Raw genomic sequence first — 20,045 nt, 5'->3', positions numbered from 1 at the left:
ATATACAATTTTGTTAACACGTAACTGAATCACATAATTTTTATAGAGATAGCAAAACATGACCTCATTTCATTACCGTTTACGAAAATATATTGCAAGTACATAAAGTAAATACCATGCATGTTCTTTATAATTTAATCCGTCTATAAACTTCATATGCACCTCTCTCAAAATAAAAATGTTAAATAATATGCACAAAAATAGTATATTTTTTGTTACATTTATATGTAAATACATAATCAAAATTAAAAATTCATATCAAATAAAAACTTTAAATTTCAAAAATAAACCCGCGCTTTTAAGCGCGGGTCAAAATCTAGTTAAAATTAATATGTAATACTCTTTACTAGTATTCAATTAATATTTTATGAAAAAAAAAATTAATATTTTATGCCCACAATGAAACCGTGTTTACAAGTTTCTGACGTGTAAGTGAGTCATTTTAAACAATTCATAGGTGAGTGGATTTCTTTTCGGAGAAAGAAAATGAAAAAGTGTTGGTTCGTTGATTTACAACATCCTCAGATCTAAAATTATACTTTTTGAGGTAAAGGCAAAATAAAATATTGAGGAACAAAATAGTTTTGATTTTGACAAATGAGACCGGCCCGAACTAATGACCCCATGACGCAACGAAAAGGTACGCCGTATGCGTCAACGTCATATAAACCAACTAGGGCCGGCCCGCCCTACGGGCGGGATATACTTTAGTTGTGATCTAGGTTATTAAGTTTTGTACGATTTTGTGGTTTGTGTTTTAGGTTTGCATTTGAAAGAGATGTATATGATGATGATTTTTTTAAGTTTAATTTGAAGAGGAATTTTATGTGATAAGATATATTTTACTTTAATATGTTTCTTTTAGTATAAGTTATTTAATTTTTCTATTTTTTTATTGTCGGGTTTTTATATAGTTATGTTTCTTAATTTTAATAAACATATTAGTATTAAAATTATGGTTGAGATTTTTATTTTAGTTTTCATATTTATTTGAATATAAACCTTACATTTTATGTTCACGGTATTTACAAAGCATAAACTTATTTTACCATTAAATCCAATTTAATGGATATTTTGTATATGTTTAATTTATTCTAAATTTGTGAAACATTAATTCGCTATTTTCTATAAAAAAATTCACTACTGTTTCATTATTATTGTTTTTGTAAAAATATATTTGTATATTGCATTTGTGTGTTCACTTGCATTTGATAGGGGCTAAACTGGATGTTTGAGAAGTGTGGGGCGAAATTGTGAGGTTATCTTTGAAATTTACAAAGTTTGTGAACGATTTGAAAATCATCAAAAGATAAGGGACCATTGTGGAATTACAAAGAGGTCTATAGTGCTCCATCAATTGTTTTGGGGCTGATTCAAAATGACATACGTGCAAATCTAAGAGTTTTGGGGTCACTATGAGAATAGCTGAAAGTTTAAGGACCAAGTGTGCAAATAAGCAAAAGTTGGCAATTGTTTTCTTGAAGAGCTTTTATCTGGATCCGCATCGGCAAGGCCTGATTCCGGTGACGATGGCCACGACGGAGCAAGACATGACGACGAATGGAACCCTCTGATTGGTATTTACACGCCGGCGAAGCTTGTTTTCACCATGGAGACTTTCGAGCATGACGACGTCGAGGAAGAAGCCTTGGCTGAGGCTGTGAATCGAGAAGAAGACGCGGCGGAAGCAGTGTCTTGACGCGAAGAACTCGGGGTTGGAGACACGGTTCAGATCAAACCGTGACGGCGGTGCTCGAGTTGAATACATGAGAGAGCAAGCTTCGATTTGGTGACGAATTCATCATTCTGTTTCTCCAATGGTGATGCAGAGCGGGTTTGATGGCAGCGGAGAAGAGAAGACGCCAAGAATCATACGGATTGGACGCGATCAACAGTAGCAGCTCAGTGGCAACGCTGGAGACACGGCGAGCGTTGCAGGGTAGTTTAAGAGATGAGTTCATCGATCATAAGTGAATCCCATAAACGAAACGAAGCCCAACAATATGGTCGCTTTCTGTTAATGAAGTGATGCGTTTTATGCCGACGGACACGTGTCATGCCCACAATAAACGACTTTCCTAACTGGACGCTGAGGTGGCATCACATGAGTGAAGCAAACATATTTTTCAAATATTTAGTATAAACCAAATAAAAATAAAAATAACATTATAACTAAATTATTAAATATTTTTTAATTATGTGTATTTTATAAATTTTAGTATAAACCAAATAAAAATAACATTTAAATTCAATATTTAAATTATAAATTAAAATATTTATCATTGTGAGTTATGAAATTTTTTAAAACTTAAATATAAAAATTTAATATTTTATTTATAATAGTTATAATGATTTTAAAATAAAAAAATCAACAAAAAAATTTTTTTGTCATAAACAAATTAAAAATAAACTCAATTTTATCCATCCTACCCTAATATGGTCCCGTTCACTGTTAGACCCGTCCGACTGTCAATTGGGTTTGAGTTTAGAATATTGGCAAATACGTTACTCAGCGTGGAAGTCGCGACTAATATGCACCACCTCATCAGACAGTAACTGCATAGCCCATACTTTAATTGTTCTTTAGTTTATAAGATTTGTGTTATAATATACAGTGATTGTTGTGTGATAAAGTTATTTCAAAAAATCAAAATAATGACCAAAGAAAAATATCATTTTGATTAGTTTTCTAACGTGTAATAATTGCTATTATCAAAGAAATGATTAAAATTGATTAGAAGAGGCCATATATGGATCGTAATCTTAATATTTTGAAACCAAGTCATATCAAGAGTCTCTAACAAAGTTTCCAAAACATACTTGAAACCAGCATATTCTTTTGCGTTTCACAATCTGATTAACATTTCCTGAGTTGCATTGAATTTCTTTTTCAGAATTTTATGGCTGCTTGTTCAAGAGATAAATGTTAACACTGCTTTCCCTGACTCTGAAGCAAACCAAAGGAAAAACTTGACGCAAAGAAGATGATGCAGAATCGTCCTCCTTCCACCAACGCATGTCATGGCGAAAAGAATTATTACCTCATAACTTCGTCAAAGTCGTTAGCAGTCTTCCTAAGTGACAAACGTTAGATTCTTGACTTCATTGGCCTACCTCCATCCGTTACAAATTAAAATCATTCAGAAGTGTGCCAAAAGAAGGTGTCAGCCATCCAAATTAACTTATTACCAAAATCTATCAAGTCATATACGTTCATGATCATACTTCAACTCACATCTTTTAACTGCCTGGTTTAGAGAAAACATATGATCATGAGACTCAAACACAAATACTTAAATGAAATATGATGAGAATAAACATAAAAACAGAGGACCTTTGAGCTCGGCGCTGCTGATGGACCGGCGCCAGCCAGTGGCTGTGGGCCAAAGCCTTACATGTGAACCTGTGCGTGCAGTAGTGGAGTATGTGCTTAGCACAAAAGAAAAGAAAATTTATTAAAGAACAAAACTTTGAGATCAGGTTTAGAGGAAAAAATGCAAAGATCCAGTTGCAATATTTATTCCAGAGTAAGAAATGAAATGAAACCTTCATTGTTTCTTTCATGAACATACATGTCTCTTTGAGTCCTGTGCATCACCTCCTTCGCAGAAGAATGCTTATTCCATTCAGTCAATTGACACCCAGACAAAGCCATCTGAATGAGAAACATCAATTTCTGGAAACGAAGATACCAAAGAAATAAACAGGATATGAAGTTTGAAGACCTAATACTTTAAGCAAATGAAAGTTTCCATCTCAGTCTAAGTTGGCGTATGGCATAAAAACGATGTCATCGTAGTTTAATCGCGATCGCGAGGTAGCAACCAGCATCACAACTTCAAGTGCAGAGTAAAACGAATGCTACAACAAAACAATATCTACAAAATTTGTGTGGTTGATTTGTTTGATCTGATTAAAGTCTCCATTCTAGAATGAAAAATGTGTAAAGAAAATATGAAGAACAGATGGCTGAAATCACAATAACCAAAAAAAAAATCTATGCTTCAAAGTTCTACTTATACTGCTTAGAGAACAAAGTAACCTGTCCACAAAGAGACATAAAATCCCAGACGCATATTATTCATGAAGTTTAGACTAACCTGTGATCCAATTCTTCCTTCTAGAAAGCTTGACTTCAAACTTATCCATTTCTCCTCCAGAATCTTCTTCCCCTTCGGCAAACACGTAATATTTTTTAAAGACCCTTCATATCCAGCGCTCAAACTCCCTTATTTACAATTTTAATGATAAACTTAAGAGAAATTAATCGCTGCAAATAAATACCTTGATTGAAGGAAGTGGAAGTCGTGAGTCTGAAATCCATAAGCGAGATTGATATCAATTCCTTAAACACTTGAAGCCGTAGGAAAGACTCTGCTATTGTAATACAACATGATATGATCACACAACTAACACTCACATAACCAAAAAATAGATCAGGCAAGAAGAATTGAAAACAAAAAACTGGAATCGTTGAATGCTCCATTATTAGGATTGTGAGAATGATGTTCACATGATGAAAACTAACCTTTTTATAGCTGTAGATTCACCTCCTTGTACAAAGGGAAGATGCATTGAATGAGGAAACGTGCTTGGAGTGGCCGAATGAGTTAAGACGGTCATTAATGAAGATGAATCAAAGCATCCCGTAACGGTTTGTAGGAAAGAATGTCTAGCTGATTGAAGAGACACACAGAGATCCTCCATTGCTGGTGTGGTGAGCACATATGAACTATGAACATCGTCGTTGTTGGAGATCGAAGAGGATTGCGAACCCTAAAATTTGGTTTGAGACGATAAGCCTAACTTGCTATCGGGATCGAAGACTTGGATAAAACATGAAGCCCAACGAAGCCTATAAAATTAACGATATATAAGCCCATCCAATTTCCAAGTAAAGTAAATGAAACGATGAGTTTCATACTTCTCGGACACGCGTCGCCTCTAAATTGAAAGAGTTTCCACGTGGACATTGCGGGAGAGACTCAAACATTTTTTTATATAATTAGATTCTTCCAATCACAAAAGAGACCAGTTGGGCTTGGTTTTAGATTTTCGTTATTGCGTGCCAATTTATAAATACCAATTACTAAACACTATGTTTCTTTTTTTCATATAAATATTCTTTCACTTACAGAGTATATAAAGTACTATCCTTTTTGCCTTTAGAAAAACATCTAATCTATTAAACACACGAGGACCAATAAAATTTAACCCTGAATTTTCTTCAATAATTACCATCTCATGTCACTGGCTTAAACCATTATTAATGCCATTACCAAAACCAGAATTCATTTAAACTATTAACCTATGTTACATGGAAACGGAAGCGGGTACGTGGAAGCGGAAGCGTAAGGAAGCGCAGAAGCGAGATTTTTTAAAATATTAGGAAGCGGGTACGTGTTGGAAACGTATATCCATATATAAATATATATGTTTTTTTAAAAAAATAGGACTAAAATTATATGATTTAAATTTGAAATAAAACATTTATTCATTTATAATAATTTGAAATGATTTTATATTAAAACTGTAAAAATACACATAAATTATGTTTACAAAAAATATTATATTAATTATTTTTAATACTTCATAAATAATTGACACAATATGTTTCAATATGTGCTATAGCTTTAATAAAAAATCTCAATGCATAAAGATAATTTATAGTATTATTTTTGATATTTATATATTTATAATTCAATATTCATTACTATTATTTTTTTATATTTTATATAGATTAAAACTATGGTTTTATATTTTATTGATATACATTGTATTTAAAAAAAAAAATAGAAGCGTGATTCCAAAACAGAATCATAAGCTTTCAACATGTTTTTAAAGAGAATATTTTAGAAACCTTTTGGAAGCGAGATTCCGCAAGCTTCCACAAGGTTCCGATTCCGATTCCGGTTCCGAAGCGGGAAGCGGACGTCCGATGAAGCTTCCGTGCAACGTAGCTATTAACAACTTATTGCATCTTCAAACCAATTCTAACTCTATTATAATTCTGGAAATAATAAAAAAATACAAAGGTAAGAAAAAGACGTATGGAAAACATATAATCATAAATTCATGTCAATGAAAATTTAACAAAATCATATCATTAATTATTTACTCATTGCATTAGATACTAATATAAAAACTAACAAATAACTATTTATCATGTGAATACTTTTTGTTCATGTATATCACAAAATAAAATGACGGATTATCATGTCATATTACATAAAGAAACATAGTTTATATAACCACAATTATTAATATATAATCCCCATAATGACAGGTTTCATAACAGAATACATTCAAAAAAATCAATTCCTCATTTTAGGTATAAAATTAATCAAAAAATATCAATCTTACTAACACTATATCAAAACTCCTTTCAATTTTTCAAATGCAATCTATTCAAAACTTCATATTAACTTCACTGCTCTCCTAAGTAAATAAAAATAATATTTTTTATATATAAAAACTGTGTACGTGAAGTTTGAATCAACTAACGAATATTCCTAACAACATCCTAATTGCTTGAGCTAGTTTATAGTAACATATTTAAATCGCTTATCTTAAGAACCAATTATAATTATCTATTTAGACAAAAGGAATAAAAAAATTATTGTTCAATATTCTATATTCTATACTTACGACGCATAAATCAATTTTATTATCTGTTATATTAACTAACCAAATATTTATTATCTAGAGAAATTGAAGAAATATCTGTTAAATTTGCAAGATGCGTATATTCTCTTTTAAAATGTGTAAAACAATTTTGATATCTTTTATGGTAAATTTTGAAGATATGTATATTCTCAGATTGTAAACTCTGCATGTATGGACCAAAATTTTAATCATAGCCAAATGGCCCAACTCAATAACTTAAATTATTAAATGATTAAAATTCAATTCTTAGTTTTGAATGTTTCTACCTAAACATATATTTGTTTTTTAAAAAATCTCAATATCAAACTTGAACTTTATATACAACTTTAAATCAAAATATTTATAATATAATTTAATAAAATTCACAAGTATACTTAAAAATATAATATTATATATTTTAATTTTTACGTTATCAAAAAAAGTCGGCAATACACAAAAAAATACATAATCTCATAATTTATAAGTGGAGGCTAAACATATTAAACGAGACACACGAATGTCAAAACTGAATAAAGTATCAAATCAAAAATTAATTTTATGGCATTGTCAAAGGTTAGAAACAATTCTTAACAGAAAAACAAACACCTACAAGGTCAAAATCTAGTAAATATTAAAACAAAAACGTAAATATTTACCTAATCATGGATAAAAAAAATTTCATCAAAGCATTCATGATAATTGTTCAACCGAAAGGTTCGCATACAATTAAATAGTATTTCCTCCGTTTTTAATTAGATGACATTTTAAAGAATTTCTTTCTTTCATATTTTTTAAATGTATAGACAGGGTCATGCCTTAACAAATTCAATAAATCATGTGCTTCAGGGTCAAAGAATATATATTTCATGGGGTCAAATATAATCAGAAATATTAGATAGCTTTACTGGTAACATTATTATTACTGTGTATAAGTAATATTTTTACAATATTTTTTAAAAAAGAACCAAAATATTTTTTTCGCGTATGGGCTAATTTTTTTCAGTCCCGGCTCTGTGTATAGATTTTGAATTTACAAGTAACAATTTTAAAATATTATTTACATTTAAAATTATATATAGTATAATTAAATAACAATATTTTTATATCTTGTTTCGATATTATTAATATAAAATTGTTTATAATTTTATACTTAATTTATTTTATCATCTGTAACTAATGCATGTTAATATATTTGTATAACATTTTGCTATGCTAAAATCATCATTTGATATATTAAATTACTTTTATCAATAATTAGAATGGACCTATATTCATTAAATATGCTATAATTTACATATTTTGCTAATATATTGGTGAAAGTAAATAGGACAAGATTTTGAAAATCATTTGCTAAAGTTAATATAATTGTTTGTATTTAAAATATTTTATTTTCACTATTTGAATTTATATTTTATCACCAGTTTTTGAGTAAATTTTATGTGAATATTATTTTAATATTATTCGATTTAGGAAATTATGTAAATCCAGTTTTAAAATTGTTGACTTAGTTTTGCCTATATTTTAATATTATTCGAGTTTGTAAATTATGTAAATCCAGTTTTAAAATTGTTGACGCTTGACTTAGTTTTGCCTTTATTTTAATAATTGGCTAGTCTTTGAAGATATGCTCTTATTTTTAAAAGAATTATTTTATCATTTTTTCTTATTTAAAAAATATGTCACTCTATGTTCCCAATGCAATTTTTCATATAAAATATCTTTTTATCCTATCAAACAAATAATAGATTTTTATTTAAATAATTATAGATTAAATGCCGGTACATCATTATTTTTATATTTTTTTTAATTTGCGTGAAATGTGTTAAAATGACATTTTTAATGAAATCAATAGAGTATATGATCGCCAGATTTAAAAGTCGGTTAATTTTGAAGAATTCTATTAATTTTGGTATTATTTGTAACACATTATGTATTTCATTTAATATTATGGGAGTAGCCTATCTGTAAAATTTTGGTAATATTTGTAACACATTACTGTAGCCTATCTGTAAAATTTTGTCGTGGGAGTACAAGACTCCAAATTTGATTTGTCATGTACTAAAATTAAAAAAATGTAACGATCTTTTTGCAGAACCACGTGATCCAACCAATTATATTTCTATACGTCTATGAATATTCGCAATGTTGAATGTTTTGATTTCTAATATTATAATGTTTTTTGACAAATAATTTTCATACTCTTCCAATGCCAGTAAACGCTTCTCACACATATTAAGTAAATAGTACAAATATATTATTCGATTAATTACATATACTTAACATATAATATTTTTAATAAATAAATTTATTTATTAAATCAATGCATTTTACAGTTAATATTCAGCTAAAAATAAATATAAATTGTAGTGAAATTTTACAACGATGATTTTTGTATAACAATGAAAAATATAAGATGACACTTTTTCAAAAGAAAGGGAAAATGTTTTGTTGTTGTTATAAAGGTTTTCTGTGTAAAACCCCTAAATTATTTTTGAATCAAAAGACAATTTATAAATTTATTTTTTTAATGTTCTATACAATTATCTTGTAAATCATTAACATATGTCATTCTTTGTCTATTTTGGATGTAAACATTTAAAATTTTACATAAAGAATTTCTCATTATAAACTTGTAAAATAATTTATAAGAGTTGATTTGTAATATCAAACAAGGGTTTATACAATCACTAAAATAGATAAAAGTTTATAAGTGATTAATAATCACTTTCTACATTTTTTTTAAAATTCTTATAACCAATTTATAGCCTTTAAAATTAATTTATAAAATCCTTGTACATTATTATAAATTTTTATAATTTATTTACAAGGTCATATATATATATATTAGTAAATTTTTACAAATGATTAATAAGACTTTAGCAATAATTTTGTAAAGCTTCACAACTTCTATTAAAACATTATAACTCTTGCTGAATATTTTAGAAGCTTGTATACATGTTTAAAAGTTTTTATAAATAACATTGTAAACTTTTGAAAATTCTTATTCTTTATTTTAACTCTTACAACTGATTCTATTATATTTTATAAATGATTACTGAGGCTTTATAAATGAATTTATATGAATTTATAATCTTTTATATATTATTTATGAAATTTTATAACCAATTTTATCGCATTATAAATAATTTTATATATTTTATCTACTGTAGCGATTAATGAAATATTATCAAATTTTATAACTTATAAATCTTATCAAAAATGTCTAATTTTAATTTCTTGATTTTTTCAATATATGCGAGTAATTTTTAGTAAGATAATAAATACAAAACAATTGCTTTTTGCAATTTCATTTATTTAGTTAGTTTGGAAATCTACGACTGTGGAACCCATATGTACTTTTGAAATTTAATGTGTTACTTTTTTTTTTTTTTTTGTTCAAAAAATTTAATGTGTTACTATGTGCGTCATACTGAGATGAAATGAATCTAAAATAATTTCCCGACATGTACGATGTTGTTATATAGATGCGACTTTGAATTTTAAAACGTGGTTTTTTTTTCTTTTTGGACAACCTAAAAAGTGGCCTAAAGGCTAAAACGTGGTTATATTAAGGAATCTATCCATTGTATTTCTTGTACAACGGATTACATACAGCTAGCTATTTTCTTTTCTTTCTTAAAACATATAGCTAGTATGTATTTAGGCCACTCTAAATTTTATAGTAATCGATATATCAAGATTATTTTTGTCAGAAATAGGTTTCTAAAATATTGGTTTCTTATTCAATAAAAATATCTATATATTATATTTTAGCATGTATTTTGTGATTTACTTATTAGCGAGCTGGTAATTCCATCATCTGGAAGCCAAGATCGCCGAACATGGTCCTTCAATAAATCGTTTGGAAACCTGTTTTTACTACTCTTTGTTTTGTTGTGGCTGATAAATTAAATACAACTTCTTGTCTCTTTTGTGATTTTATTTTTTTTATATCTCTAATTATCTTACCGTCGTATTCTCGTTTCGATCAGTCGTATTCTCGTTTCGATCAGTCAATTTGCCACTCACGTCATATTTTGAAACCCTAGATACTCTAACTATTATCTTATCCTCGGATAATATATAAGAATTCAACTTAACTGAAAACATGCAACGCCGGTAATCTAAGTGTTTTTCTTTATCTCTCTCATCTACTAGCATGCTTTTAAAAAATTCATGAAGCCGTATATAAATATATGGTGACAGCATGTCTTAAACATTTGAAGTATTGTAATTTGATAATCTTGATTAATAAAGCACAATCCAGATTCGGTCGACAGTGCGACAAAAATAAGACAGATAATTCATACTATAAGTCTATAACTTTGGTTGGCACCAATTTAATTAATATCTGTTGTTAACAGCATATGTATTGTTTCTTTAGGCAGCTATAGAATGGCTACAGTTCATGTGTTCTATTGTTACACATTTGAAAAGTATACGATTTTTTTAATAAATTTGCCTCTAGGTGTAGAGTTGGATATATTCTAGTTTTTCATTTATTTTGTTTATATCATCATTCTGTGAAAATTCTTATCATAGATAAATGACAAGTTAAAATTGCTCAATGTGGAAACCGAACTAAGATTGTATCGAGATGCATTTAGCCCCTTGATCAACACATACAAATGTAGCGACTACAATCAGATGTAAGTGTTAATAAATGAAGTTTCACATCGGTAGTTGCAGAAATAATTAATTTATATATAAAAGGATATCGTCAATCTAATTATCGTTAATTGGTTTTAACTTTTAAGTTAGAATTCTAGCATATGTCCAAACTTAATATGATATCAAAACATCACTTGTTAACCTAAATAGGTGGCCCAAAAGGGTATTATCTGTCCTAAAGTGAGATTTATTTTGAGATGAATCGATAAGAGTTATCTTCTCGAGGAGGCGTGTTGAGATTCCACATCGGAAGATTAAAAAGACATCACACATCAGAAGCTTAAAAGGAGTAACACTAATCTATTATATAATGAGGGAGTTTCTCTCCTCCTGAGGCGACACGTCAGCGGTCTGTGGGTCCCACTTCTTAAAAGTGTGAAAAAATGTCAAATATGTGGCTCGAACCCGGGTTATTGAGATATAAACACCCACAACTATACCATTGCACTAAATGATACTTTGTACATTGATGGTCGAAACTAATATATATTATAAAGGTTGGAAACTAATATAACATTATGGATCCCACCTCTTTTTTTTTAATTGATGGGTAACGAATGGACTTCGACAAAAAGTGGGCTTTGGGCTTATTGATTTTCTGTTTATTAGACTTTGTATCTGCCCAAAGTGGTGATACGGACAAAGCTAAGAAGATTAGGGAAGCCACCATCTTCACCATCTCCTTCGTCGCTTGCGATTCCTCTTTCGGAAATCAGCTATTATTGTCGATCTTTAAGGCTCTACGCACGTTTTGTGCCTACCAAACGCTTAGTTTCTCCTCTAACGCCTTCAGAGCTCTCATATATATAGAATCGCTCGAGGTAAAAGCTTCATCTTGTCTCGAACTTTTCTTTCTCAGTTTTCCGATCGCTTTACTTTCTCACATCCGTCACGAAAATGACTTATCCAGCTGCTCCAGCCGCTTCAGCCGCCGTTCCCTACTCCACCCTCAACTCTCTCCGCCTTGGAAGGTCCACTCAGTCCATTGTTGGTCGGCTCATCCGATTCTAGGATTCCAGGAATATTAACAAGAATGGAGAGTTTATGGGCATCACCATTCTCCTCCTCGATGAACTGGTGATGATTGTTTCTAACTTATTTTTTATCACTTTAACTCTGCTTTGCTTAATCTTTGTTCGTATATGAAACGTGTCTTCATCTTTTTGTTTTGGTTTTGTCTATGGATTTTTTTATGAACAACTAATGATTTTTCTCTGTTTTTCTTACAGGATTCTGTGATCTACGGTTTCATCCCTGCAATCTCCAAACAAAACAGAAAAACTGAAAGAATTATGTTTTTAGCAACCGAATCTAAAAGAAATAAAAGACATCTTACTTAACAAATTAAAACCTTTTCTTTTACAGATTCCAACGACGACGAAGCACCTGAGGACCAACGACAATGGAATGATGCGGACGAAGCCTAACTGATGTAAGTAAACTCCTCTTCAATAACGCATCACACTATTATCGCTCCCCAATCTCACAAACTTAAGCTCTAATCATGCCAGGGATCCCACAGGTGATGCTGTCCCGACGACGGAGAAACAAAAAAAGAAAGATAACCTAACGTTTTTTTTTTCAGTTTTTAAGTTCAAGTCATGTTTTAGACATAGAGCCCAACATAATTTGAGCCCAAACATTTTAAAACCACAATTACTTTTTAATAATGTAAAAACGTCAACCGTCGTTTATATTTTGTTAAACTATTTTAATCTTTATGTTTTGTTAAACTATTTCACATAGGGGGCAGATCTCCTTAGAAGGGGAGCCACTCGCCACGATGCTTCCAGTTTCACCATTCTTGAAACTCTTATGAACCACAAAGCCAATATAAGAGCTCTGTTTCAATCCAACAGCTGAATTTTATCACAGACCACCGCTAAGCTTGAAGAGGGAAGAGAAGTGGAGTGCTGCGTTTTGGAAGTTGGTTACTTGGAGTTTACAAGATGAAGATGGAACCCGTGACGAGGAAGACGAGGAGAAGTGTTACTTAGAATATCCTAACGTTGAGGATGTAGACAATGTGTGATCTTAGCGATGAAGATTAGTGTAGCTTTAATATATGCTACTACGGTCCTTGAGCTCCCTAACAAGTACTAGCAAATAATGTGTATTTTGAAAAAATAAAATAATTTTGTAATGCAAGTAGTTTGAAACTTTGAGTATTTATTCAAACAACGGATATATACAGAGTTGATAACTTGATATGGACCCCCAAATAAGTTGGTGTTGCGCTGTCACAATATCTGTCTTTTTAATTTCATATACATGACGTAAGCTTCTTCATCTTCTTCTCTTTCTCTTTCCGTTGTTCCACGCTCTCTGTTTCATGTTTAGGCCCTTTTTACATTCTCTATATTTTACCTTAATTATACTTTTTGAATTTTCCTTCTGTTTTGGGAGATGTCTCTAACTTGAGTTAATCGTCAAAAGCTAAGATCAATTTTGTTGTCTTACTTCCGATAAATTTTATTCTTTAATTTGCACAAATCGTAAACAACACCAACATCCCGTAAATCATACCACCACACTGATAACTAAAGTAACCAGCCCCGCGCTTGCGCGGGGTCTCAGCACCTAGTATATAAAAAGTTAAAGTTAATCTATTTATTGCAATTGATTTTAAGTTGGAACCTCATGATAAGCTTGAATTTAAATGGTATGAGAGTCATCTATATTAAACTACTCCATGGATGTTGTTCCCATAATTGTCCATATTTGAGTGTTAGTAAATAAAATCTGATGTCAATAGTTAAGCCAATTAGTTTTAAGTTGAAAATTCATAATAAACACAAATTTAACAGTAAGAATTTAACCTTCACCATCTGTAAATTTTCACATCTACTTTTATTTATGGATTCAATCGTAGTTTTCTAGCGATCGTAACGTTTCATTAGTTTAAAAACATTTATTTATTTTTAAACTACTCTAACGAGAATTCTAATTTTTTAAAAACAAATGATTGAAAGTAAACATATTTTAGTAATATAAATAGTCAAATTAATTCTCGTTAACATTTTGCATGTATCACCATATTACAAAAATTGAAATATTACAAAAAAAACTATAATTACATATTATAAATTGGATTTGAGAATTAGTATGTCATGCATCCATCATAAAATAACCAAGGGGGCAATGACAATAAATAGAATTTAAGAAGAGTGTCTTGACTATTCCATATACAGATGGGGTATGTTTATATGACATTATGTGAATTTGTTAAAAGCAAAATGAGACGGGAAGAAGAAAAGTCAGAGATGAGGAAGGGAAGATGGGTAAAGTGTCCGGCGGAATAACTAAGACGAATCCACACAACAAGTTGGCTATTTCAGATTCAGACACAAAACTTCTCATAGACATTGATGGAGTGATGGAGAATTGCTTTGTCTCATTCGTTGTCCTTCCTATTTAAAGTCAACCAAGTCTCCCTTTGGTCCCATACTTTCATTTTGGCAAATAAAATAACAATTTCAGAAAAAGACAATCTCATTATATTTTTTAGTTATGACAATAAAAGCAAAAATCTATACCATACATGAATTCAATGGAGAAAGCAAATATTTCAAGTGATAATGTCTGGAAATATTGATAACTAGGTATTTAAAAGATCGTCGAAAATTAAGACAATATTGAATGCCTTCAGTCAAAAAAAATTAAGACAATATTAATAGAACTAGACCAACGTAGGTCCTTCAGTCGGCTATTACCTACCGTTTTCCTTTGTTTCTACTCATGTCAATAGCAAGTTGCCTCCAAGATAGTCATGTGTGACGGTGTTTCCTTTTTGTTTTCTTCTCATTAAACTTTTTTTATCCTTACTGACCATTCCATTTTTATGTAATTGTATTTGATCAAATTTTGTATTTGATCTCCAACCTGTCATGAATACCAAACTTCTTGTTTAGTTTCCCCTATCTAATATAACCATCCAATTTAAATTTATTTTGCATGTAAAAAAACAATGGTGAATCGCTATTTTTATGGAAGAAGAAATTCATATAAAAAATCAGAAAGATCTGAGACAAAAAAAAAAGCAAAAATTAAGTGCGGTTAGTTCAGTCTAAAAATATACTTCCTTCGTTTCTAAAATATACATATTCTAGAAAATTATTTTGATTCAAAATGACAAAGTGATATATATTTTATATTTTCAACGTAATTTTTGTCAAATAATAATGAAAAATTGTGAATTTCAAAAACATTAATTACATTTCTTGAAGTTCTATAAGTTTATAAATATAGGAAATGCAAAACTACTAAAAACTATGCATCAATAACTAAGTTTTAATATGTTTTATCAATACGTGTGAAAATTTTAAAACATATATTATTTTGAAACAAATGGAGTATATGATAGCTATTTTAATTTTCTGTACGTTCTGACTAATCCGATCTAAAAATTCGGATTTAAAAAATTTATCTTAATTAAATCATAAAGCAAACTATATATCAAAAACAATATTTGTTAGAAATGAAACAAAATTGTTACAAAAAAGGTTAGAAATGAAAGAAACTAAAAAATTAAAAAATATTAAATGTGAATAATCACTTTGCTTTGGATATATATATATATATATATATCGGATAATACATACACATGCGGAAAATTATCATATGCAAAAATCTAAGAATTTAATATAACATATTCTTAATAAAATTAATAAATATTTACAGTTTAAGTAACTAGAGTTGTAAATGAATCTTTTAATTTATTTTTTATGAATTGGAATTTTTACGTTAAGCCAAAGAAATACAGTTCAACTGGTACATGTTTTCAGAGTAAACAAACCAATAATATGAGCTAACCAATAGATGCTAGAACTTAGCCGCTCCCCGATTTAAATTGCTATGGCCAATATATAAAAAAAATACGATATTTGCATTTTATTATTTTGGGCCGTCTGTAAACCCTAAGCAAGAATGGTCTCACGTTCTTTGCCAATAAAATTAACTTATGTTATCATTGATGTTTTCTGTTTAAATTATACAGATAATAATGTTAGAAAATCAATGGAATATTATTTTGTTGATATCAGCAAAAGACTAAAGATATGGGAATCTTAGACTAAGAGTTGAAGTAGAAGTAAAGAACAAGAGGAAAACAACAGAAAACACAACTCAAGTCCAAGAGATATGTCAAACTGTCAACATATAAGTGAAGACATCAAATATAAGACGCGTATGAATATAAATTCAACGCCAATTATGTTGGCGATATTTTAATGACTAGATATTAAAAACCAAATTAGGTTATTTTGGAACTAATTGTACGCTACAACTCCAATAAATTGTAAGCCACAAGTCTTTTCCTATAATTAACTTTACTATTTGTATTTTATTAAGGATTTGAATGGTAAATAATTCACTATAGTTGTGCGCAAACTAAGTCGTTCTATTCGTAAGAAGGATAATATTTAATATCAGATATTTATCATAAAATTTGTAATACAAACAATGTTTTTTTTGTAGAAGTATTATAAACAATGTTTATGTTGCTTCCTTTTATATTCATGTTATTACGGTTCAAGATTGTGAATATGGCGTGGCGTAATCAGAATCTCGGGATTGGACAGAACTCCAATGTTTTTTTGTGACTATTTTGGTAGGCTTTTGTAGCGTTCATTGAAAATAAGAAACTTTACAAAATTACTCTCAGATGTAGGTGCTAGTTTTGGTAAATTCCATTTATGTGTGGACAAATATTCTTATAATAATTTTGTTAACGCCTTTTTCTACTATAATTTAGGCTGGTTCATTCATTGATTCCAGGTGAAGTGGACGCAGTGAAAGATTTTTATTTTTTTCTTCAAAATATTAAAATTGTTGAGCATTAAAACATTTTATGTGAAGCTAAGCAAAACATAGATATTGATTAGACTTATTCGACGAGATCTTACGGCATTGCAGAGTGATGTACCCAATAGTTGTGCGACGATGACAATTTTGAAATATTGCGATCTATTTCTTGAGTTGTGTAGTCTAAAGTTTATAAATCATATAGTTTGTTATATAGTTTTCTTAGCATCAATACTCTTTTTAGAGTGAGATTTGGAACTTTTAGTTCAGCAATAGTTGATAATACAGCAGCGATCGAAAATGGATGTAACCTAGTATTTTGAAGGAACCTATATGTATATGTGTGTATCAATTTTTTTTTTTGAAACACATGTGTGTATCATATACTCCAATGTTTTTAAACTTCAAATCTGACTTTGAAAAACAATTCGACCAGCAAATTTTCCTGACGACTATTATTCCCTTACTGGGAATATTTTCATTAGTTATGGCTCTCTTTTACAGTTATAATGATCTAAATTATTGATACTGGATCTCCCCGTGATTAATATGTTGACTCGTCGCATTGAATAATGTAATAAACAGTTTGAGTTTCGAAGGAACTTAAGCAAAAGACACTCATTGCCTAGTCATATTCAACTACGAGTACGAGTGCATAATGATGGAGCGAACCACGATCAATTTAGTTGCTAACAAATTATAAGCTTCTTTTGGGGTCCCGATCCCCGACCCTATAATTTAGGGGGGAAACAAATGATAACTTTTGAGTAAAGTGGTTATTCAACATTTCCTTATAGTTTTTTCATGTCCATAAAACTCAAATGAATTGCATTGATCTAGTGTCCACCTTGTTTTTGCGGGAGACAATTACTAGATTTGATTTCATTTAGTGGATGCAATTTTGATTACTCATGAGTGACTCATGAATAATTAAAAATACTTTGTACCAATATAAGCCTATATATACATGTTTTGAACGTTGTTTTTAAGGTCGTATAACATAAGAACTGGTGACGTTATGCACTCAAAAATTGATGATATAACAAGTAAGATTAGCAACATATCTAACTTACATAAGAGTGGAGACTGGAACTTGGAACCTGTAAGGGTAGAAAAGACAGCGTAAGGAGTTTAACAAACATGTGATCTAATTCTACAAACATAAGTGCCAAGTGCGTCTATTTGATACTAGTTCGCAGACAACTAGAATCCAAGAGTTCAACAAATATATTCTTCGAGTATTTTTATTTGCTCTCTTCAAGTTGCCTGGCCGGTTGAAAAGTGGAAAAAAAAATTATAAGGACTTCTCCGTTCTAACTTCTAAGGAAAAGTCAATTATGGACTTCTCCGATCGTAACTGTGACTGCAATACAAAGTTTTAGGGCGAATTATGTGTTCAAATTTTTTTCATTCAACAGAACTTGAACTTCTCAACTTTTGATGTGAAATATTACAATGCTAAATTTTACAAATTGGGGTTACAAACAAGTTGAAGGTGAAAACTAATCAGTGACAGGCAGAGCGGATCCTAGAATATTTAAGACCAGAAGCAAAAAAAAAAAACAATGTGTCCGGAACTGTAACCACTGATGGTCCCCGTGACTTGAAGAAGGTGAGATGTGTGAGCGTTGCCAGTAGACTAACGAGAATATACGAACTATGAGGCCAAAACTTATTGATAAAATAAACTGCCGCAAGCAATTGCTTCATTCACTTGATGCCTGGGCTTGCTCTGGTGACAGGATATCAAGACATGTTTACAAACCGGAAACTAAGCATTTGGGCTAATGTCTTGGGTGCCAAGGAGAACATCCCATCTTTGGGGGCTATTTTGAGTGTATCGGTTTTGGAAAGTGTTTTGCTGATTGAATCTTATAGTGAGATTTGATCCCAAGTATGAAATTGTCTGGAATAAGAGTGGATTGATCTGAGATATATTCCGCAATGCTTCATCTATGACTGTTATTGGAGCCAAATGTTAAGGCTTGATCCACGACACTTTGTACATTACATAAGACAAGCCTTGATGGTGGACGATGTGAATTTGAATGTCTTGGTGATCCAAAAGGGCCATAAGTGAAATTCGCCTTGAACAATGTTGCATCATGTGCCTTAAACTCCTGATTCTCAGGTCTAAAGTTTGATATATGAGGTCTACCTCGTTAAAGTAAATAATTCATCTGTTTCAAAATAATACATGTTTTAAAATTCCATACTTTTTAATAAAACATATTAAAATTTAGGTATAAATGCATAGTTTTTTATAATTGTATATATTTATATATTTTTAAACCAATAAACTTTGAAAAATGTAATTAATATTTTTGAACTTCACAATTTCTCACTATTAGCTGATAAAATTACATTGAAAATATAAAATATGTATATTTTTGAAACAAAATTTTATCTAGAATATGCATATTTATGAAACAGAGGGAGTATATTTTTACTTGTATTTTCAATAGTTCAGTATTGTGGATATATAATAATAAGATTAATATGTTTGTTTTTTGGTCAAAACAGTCATTTATTTGTTTCCAAACAAAACCATATATTGTATTTTAAGATTCTTTTAATATCTTGGTTTGGTCAATGTTTATATTTATAAATAAACCATATATTGTATTTTAATATTTTTGGTTAAATATTAAACTGGTTTGTAATTCAGAATTAATTAAATTTCGGCTTTGACCAAGAAAACTTCTTTAACTAAATATTTAGTCAAACAGTTGACTTCATTGTTAAGAAAAAACTTAACTACATTGTTCTATTTTCAGATAATTTAACACTACACTGTTCAAAATACTGCATATACAGCATGAACGCAACTTTAGTCAAATGAAATTATTGATACTGAATCATGTCCAAGTCACTTGTAGGTAAAAACAATGAACTCCCATCAAAAAGAAAAATTATCTAATAAGTGA

General features: G+C 29.9%; 1 protein-coding gene and 1 long non-coding RNA gene across 40 annotated transcripts; both read right to left on the bottom strand.

The window, feature by feature from the left end:
- Positions 1 to 2,602: 2,602 nt before the first annotated feature.
- LOC108869123 lies at positions 2,603 to 5,006 on the bottom strand. 39 transcript variants are annotated; one of them, XR_004449650.1, is made up of 8 exons: positions 4,551 to 5,006; positions 4,285 to 4,377; positions 4,101 to 4,204; positions 3,547 to 3,676; positions 3,335 to 3,403; positions 3,190 to 3,248; positions 3,042 to 3,110; positions 2,603 to 2,947 (listed from the first exon to the last, which is right to left on the bottom strand). XR_004449650.1 is itself a non-coding variant. In XM_033276262.1 (7 exons), the coding sequence occupies exons 1-6, from the start codon at positions 4,705 to 4,707 to the stop codon at positions 3,227 to 3,229; spliced, it is 549 nt and encodes a 182-aa protein (XP_033132153.1). In that variant the 5' UTR covers positions 4,708 to 5,006; the 3' UTR covers positions 2,710 to 3,114; positions 3,190 to 3,226. The 39 variants fall into 39 exon arrangements, 13 of the variants coding, with proteins under 13 accessions (XP_033132153.1, XP_033132152.1, XP_033132148.1 ...); XR_004449651.1 differs by having other exon boundaries at positions 3,573 to 3,676; XR_004449653.1 differs by having other exon boundaries at positions 2,710 to 3,110; positions 3,335 to 3,429.
- Positions 5,007 to 5,015: 9 nt separating this feature from the next.
- LOC117126917 lies at positions 5,016 to 19,940 on the bottom strand. The gene is made up of 3 exons (XR_004449663.1): positions 13,897 to 19,940; positions 5,969 to 11,611; positions 5,016 to 5,308 (listed from the first exon to the last, which is right to left on the bottom strand). It is a non-coding gene; the product is annotated as an uncharacterized LOC117126917 (long non-coding RNA).
- Between the last annotated feature and the right edge of the window lie 105 nt (positions 19,941 to 20,045).

Source organism: Brassica rapa, chromosome A07 (assembly GCF_000309985.2).
Source record: "Brassica rapa cultivar Chiifu-401-42 chromosome A07, CAAS_Brap_v3.01, whole genome shotgun sequence".
NCBI lineage: Eukaryota > Viridiplantae > Streptophyta > Magnoliopsida > Brassicales > Brassicaceae > Brassica > Brassica rapa.
The sequence above is the reverse complement of the archived record's forward strand: the minus strand, read 5'-3'. Positions and strand labels throughout refer to the sequence as shown.